General features: G+C 35.0%; 1 protein-coding gene across 1 annotated transcript; it reads right to left on the bottom strand.

The window, feature by feature from the left end:
- Positions 1 to 3093: 3093 nt before the first annotated feature.
- LOC145754695 (thioredoxin-like protein 4A) lies at positions 3094 to 4845 on the bottom strand. The gene is made up of 3 exons (XM_082570798.1): positions 4780 to 4845; positions 3827 to 3952; positions 3094 to 3247 (listed from the first exon to the last, which is right to left on the bottom strand). Exons 1-3 carry the CDS (start codon positions 4794 to 4796, stop codon positions 3094 to 3096), a joined length of 297 nt encoding a protein of 98 aa, XP_082426924.1. The 5' UTR covers positions 4797 to 4845.
- Positions 4846 to 6553: the final 1708 nt, after the last annotated feature.

The raw sequence follows: 6553 nt of genomic DNA, 5'->3' as shown, positions 1-6553 counted from the left end.
ATAAATAATTTAACATGAAAATGGTGGAAAATTTTTTTACCGGCATTTTTTTCGCTATTCAATTTTGAATTCTTAATCTCATCAAATAAAGGTTGGATTCCGATCATTTTATGAATTTCAGAAGCTGTGAAACCCAAAATCCGTTCCAGGTTATTTACATACTTGTAAACATAACGCCTAAAACAAAAAAAATATTAAAAAATTTTAATTTTTAAATTTATTTTTCTTTAATGCCGGAAGATCAACTTTACGACCAACTTTTGTCAGTTTGGAATAATATTGATTATAATTGCCCAATAATTATGCCGCTGATTAGGTATTGGCTTAGCAGGAGTTCTATTTATAGCGCCTTACTCAAGGGCGCTACAGCATGAAATCACTGGGGATCGAACCTAAGACCTTTTGTAGTGATGCTAAGTGTTCTTATCGGTAAGATTTGCTGTCAGATTAAAACTGAGTAAGAGAGTTAAAAAACTAAAATGTTAAAGCCAATATGCCACAAAAACTAGTTACCTTGACATATCAAAATTTTAAAACCACATATTACAAAAATTTTGTTTAAATTTTATTTTTTCAAAGGAGGGTTAAGATAGAGAAAAAACGAATCAATGTTAACATTTCTATGTAATAAAACATCGTTATAAAAACATTGAACATTTTATTACCTTGCTGGACATTTGACGATGATATTTTTATCGTAATAATACCGAATTCCCCTCGACAATTTCTCGTACGTCATTTTTGGTTTATTTTTTCTTAAACCCCATCGGCTAAAAAAATTACAGAATTTAATTGATAAAGTTAGTATAAATTTATTTATCCTTGATGTAAAAAGGTCGACTTCACAGCCTATACATAGAGTAACATCAGTTACTCCGACCTATTCTCAAGTTAACTTTGGCAGTTCAGGATAATATATAGATTATAATTGCCCGATAATTAAGCTGCTAAGTAAGTGCTGGCTCAGCAGGAGTTCATACCGTTTATATCGCCTTACTTAAGAGCGCTACAGCATGAGAGCAGTGGGAATTGAATCCATGACCTCATGGTGGTGTAGCAATTATTCTGACCACTACACCACGCTGCCAGTTGATTATAATTGCCCGGTAATTAACCTGCTGATAGTTTTTAGCTTTAGTTTTTAATGCTTTAATCAAGGACGCTAAAAAAAATATTAAAAAACTTTGGATGTAAAATATAAAAATGGTAGAATCAATTACTTCGCCACTTCATCAGGTTCTTCCATTTTAAACTGCCATTTTCGCCAGTCCATTTAATCAGATACAGGTTGGATCGCATAATAACTCCAATAAAAACTGCCACAACTGAATAGGAATGTAGTGGTTGGAACATTTGAATTTATTACAAGAGGTCCTGGGTTTAATCCCCACTGCTCTTATGCTGTAGAGCCCTTGAACACCAAACAACCAACGTTGAAATGAGGATAAACAATTAAACTGACAACACTGGCTCCCTCTTGTTGATGGTGAAACCCATAAGTCGTAGAATTTCAGGTTTAATCTCAGGTAAGATAAATCTGGGGTTTTGTCACACAGAAAGTAGGTGTTTTCCCCAACCAAAGAAGGGGACTCCTGTACAATATAAGTTATAGTCAGAATACAAGTTTATTTCTTTAAAATTATTAAACTTAAATTAAACATCAACCAATATTTTTCACTAAACTTAAAACCTAATCTTTCAGTAAGATCATGCTGAGACATATCTGTTACAACCGAATTTATATATGGCTGTGGTGGTGCTCCAACCAGAAACCTTTTGCACACTAACCCAATATTAAAGCAGTTAACAACTAAGTTTTGTTTACCTGCATTTTTGTGGCCGCGATCATGTGACACCAAGCTACGTTTTCAACGTACATTCGAGTTTGTAGCGCCTCTGGTGGAATAGGAGAATTAATTACTTTAGTCGCAAGGTGACGCAAAAGAAACAATTTGGTGTTGTTGTTATCTTAGCCATAAATACCAGAACCTGTGAGTGCACGCGTGACCAGTTTCTACAAAATATTATGCTGTCAATAATAAAAAAAAGAACAAAAGCAAACAATTATATGCTGAGTACACCGACAGCGTGGTGTAGTAGTAGGAACACTTGGTACACCACCATAAGGTCGTGGATTTAATCCCCACTGATATCATGCTGTAGCGCCCTTGAGTAAAGTGTTATAAACAATATAAATTTCTGTTGAGCCAGCACTTAATCAACAGCATAATTATCGGACAATTATTATTTATAATATCTCAAACTACCACAGGCAACTTGAGACTGGGTTAAACTAACTATTGTTACTCTATGTTTGGGACACTTGTTCGACTTCCCTGCATCGAGAATAAAGACATAAAAAAAATATAAATAATGTGACTTTACCTAAAATGTTTCCATTTTTTATCTTTTTTTCGTTCCACTCCAGCACAAGCTCCTTCACGGTTTCTTTGTACTTCTGTATGACGTCACAGAAGAGTAACAGTAAATAGTGTCTTCACTAGCACCCACTAGTGGTTCCATGGTTCAATTTGGTCCGAAAGCTTCGATTGAGCTCGTGTAGAGACAATAACCGACATTGTTTGCACAACAAGCCTCCAGCACGTTCATTGTTCCTATATGACGTCATAATACATTAAAGAATAGGCTGTAGTAATCTGCACCAATTTAGTTCTAGAATAAATCAACTATGTTGTCGAATTCTAATATAACAACGACGTAATTTATGACATCACAATGCCTACCTCCAACATTTATTTTCCATAATTTTTGTCAAGGAACTAAATCCCTGTAAGTGACAACACTGGCCTTATGCAAAACAACATGACATCCTTGTCTGACTGACATGAGACTACTACAATCTATGACGTCACACTTAATCCATTTAATTTTTATGTGGCATCTAAAAAAATAAACAAAATAAGATTTAAAAAAAAATTAAAATTTTATAAAAAATATCGAATATAAATACTTAATACCACGCATAAAATTAAATTATTAAAATTTTGTGTTTTAAATAAACTTCATTTTTTTAAACTGACAACAAACCAATCAATTTTAGAATATTCCTACTCGTTAATATTGATATTTTGTTTAGTAATCCTTTGGGGAAACCACCAAACCTGTCCCCTTTCTTGTCCTCCTAAATATTGTCTCTAGAATGTCAATCATTTCTTGTTTATCCTCCATTGGCCAGTTAATCTTGTTTTTGTTTCCTGTCCCAAAATCGATCATTATGTGCTTGTTCCTGAAAACAATTTTATTCAGTTAATAATTTGTAAATATTTTAAACCTAATTTTAATATTTGATTTGTTAAACTTTCATGTATTTATTCTTATTCGTTCTTGATATGGGAAGATTGACTTTATGACCTAAACTATGAGCAACATCAGTTACCCCGACCCAGTCTTTAGTTGCCTTTGGTAGTTCGGGATATTTTTTTTTGTATATATCTTTATCCTCGATGTGGGAAAGTCTAAAGCGCGACTTAAACATAAAGTAACATCAGTTACTCCGATCTAGTCTCGAGTTGCCTGTGGCAGTTTGAGATATTATAAATTATAATTGCCCGATAATTATGCTGCTAATTAAGTGCTGGCTCAGCAGGAGTTTATACCGTTTATAGCGCCTTACTCAAGGGCGCAACAACATACGAGCAGTTGGGATTGAACCCAGAACCTTATGTAGTGTAGCCAAGTGTTCTGACCACTATACCTTATTGCTAGCTCACTGAACCAATAAGAATTAAACCGCAAACTGCGGGTTAGTCTTTCTAATGCTTAATTATTGTGCCGACAAAATTACATTCTTAATGTGAACAACAACCTGTAGAAGAACATAGTTGTGCAGGGGTCGTATAATTCGTACATTTTCTTGAAGTCTGGCACCTCAGTAATCTCAACCAAGTAAACAACAGCAAAGTTCTTCACTTTGTCAGCTATACTATACAAGGTCTAAACATAATTGTTGATTTATTAAAATGTCAAATACAGAATTCTAAAGCAAAATATTTGTGTTGTATAAACGTCAAAATTAAATATCTCGTAGAATGATCAAAAAAACTTTATTTTTATTAATAAAACATATTGTTTTTTTAAATTTAAAATTATGGCACCTTAACACTACACAGCATATTATTCTATAAAAACTTAATTTTCTTTAATAAATTAATTTTAATTAAACTTTCTTTAAACGCAGAAAACAAGTCTAGTAAAGAAAATAAATCATTAAATTGATTTTGTCATTTTTTCCCGTCGCATTGTTGTAATATTAATTGTATATCGTATTTATTATTTACTATTATCAATGCGCGAAAAACCAAAATAAAAAAAAAAAATAAAATAACACAAATCCACTTTTCCACCAAAAATATTAAACTTATGCCTAGTTTACCTAAAATTTTGTCTAAAATATCGTTTCTTAATACGTGAAAATATTAAAATTCGGCGCGGTAACAAAATTTAAACATTATTGAACTTATTTAGGATCTCTATTAGTTTCGCACGCCCTACATAAACAGGGTGTGTAACCGAAATTCGGCACATGTAATTAAACAAAAAGGTTGCATAAATTAAACCCTTACCCTAACCCTCACATATTCAGTTAACCCATAAACACATCTGACTCGTAAAGCGGACTTAGTTATACTCATTAAAACATATTTCAACTAATTTTTAATGTCTGGTTGAACAATTGCCATACTTAGGTTATAACGCCTTGTTAAATTCGGGCGTGCAAAACTAATAGAGATCCCTTATTTATATTTAAAATCATTAAATATCTCGTCCATTTTCATGCAGGCCGGGTCCCAATCGTGGCCGAACCGAATCACGACAACTTTTTCTTGCTCGTTTAAGATCGGTTGATCGACTTGCCAGCCGTTTGTAAGATGTACGACATGGTTACCTTTTAACTACATCAACCACTACCAAATATATCATTTAAATACCGGTCCTACTAATCACCACACGGCACCACACGGCACCACACGGCTCACCACACGGCACCACACAGCTCACCAGACGGCACCACACGGCTCGCCACACGGCACTTACCAATCACCACACGGAACTTACTAATCACCACACGGCGGTTACTAATCACCACACGGCACTTACTATTTACCACACGGCACTCACCGATCACCACACGTCACCTACTAATCACCACACACCATCTACTAATCACCACACGGCACTTACCAATCACCACGCGACAGTTACTGATCACCACACGGCACTTACTATTCACCACACGGCGCTTACTAATCACCACACGGCACCACACGGCATTTACTAATCACCACACGGCACTTACTATTCACCACACGGCGCTTACTTATCACCACACGGCATTTACTAATCACCACACGGCACTTACTATTCACCACACGGCATTTACTAATCACCACACGGCACTCACCGATCACCACACGGCACTAACTAATAACCCAGTCCATCTACTAACCACCACACAGCGCTTACTAATCACCACACGGCACTTACTAATCACCACACGCCACTTACTAATCACCACACACCATCTACTAATCACCACACGGCGCTTACTAATCACCACACGGCGCTTACTAATCACCACACGGCACTTACTAATCACCACACCGCACTCACTAAACACCACACGGCCCAAACCAATCACCACACACCATATACTAATCACCACACACCATATACTAATCACCACACGGCACTTACCAATCACCACACAGCGCTTACTAATCACCACATGGCACTTACTAATCACCACACGGCACTCACCGATCACCACACGGCACTAACCAATCATCACACACCATCTACTAATCACCACACGGCACTTACCAATCACTAAACGGCACTTACTAATCACCACACGGCTCTTACTAATCACCGCACACCATCTACTAATCACCACACGGCGCTTACTAATCACCACACGGCACTTACAAATCACCACACACCATCTACTATTCACCACACGCCAATTTTTTTATTTTTTATTTAAAACGAACATAACACAACATAAGATTTTTATCAAAGCAAAAAGTCGAACATTTGAAATTTATTTATTAAGTTTTAATTTTTTGTAGATTTTGATTTTTTCGCTTTTGGTCGTTTTCGTTGATTCGGTTTTCTAGCAATTTTTTTTGATATCCGGTATGATCAAGTTTTTAGATTAGATTTGGGGTCGCCTGTGGTTTCCAGTCAATTTCTAGTTTTATTATGTTGTTAATGCTTTCGCAATTGTTGTTAGTCCAAAAGCCAAATTTTTTTTCTCGTTGAGATTTGTTTACATGTTTAAGAATTTTAAGTTTTAAGTTTTTAAAATATTGTCCAAATTTGGGATATGTATCAAGGTTGTTTTGTAATTGATTTGCCACATCCGCAAATTCAATAGTGGTGTCTGCAGATACTAAACCATCATTATTTTTTGCTAATTGCTTGTTCATTTATTAAAATTTAAAAATCGTTATTAACTTTTAAAATCTTGGTCAATTGTATATCATGATAATAGTAACTCAAAAATGAATCAAAATTATAATTTTTATTACTA

This window comes from Corella eumyota, chromosome 6 (assembly GCF_963082875.1).
Source record: "Corella eumyota chromosome 6, kaCorEumy4.1, whole genome shotgun sequence".
Classification (NCBI taxonomy): domain Eukaryota; kingdom Metazoa; phylum Chordata; class Ascidiacea; order Phlebobranchia; family Corellidae; genus Corella; species Corella eumyota.
The sequence above is the reverse complement of the archived record's forward strand: the minus strand, read 5'-3'. Positions and strand labels throughout refer to the sequence as shown.

Excerpts from the sequence above, each read along its gene's own strand:
- LOC145754695 (XM_082570798.1), bottom strand. Across the intron at positions 3,248-3,826 it reads ACAACTATGTTCTTCTACAG|GAACAAGCACATAATGATCG; the intron begins GTTGTTGTTCAC and ends AATTGTTTTCAG.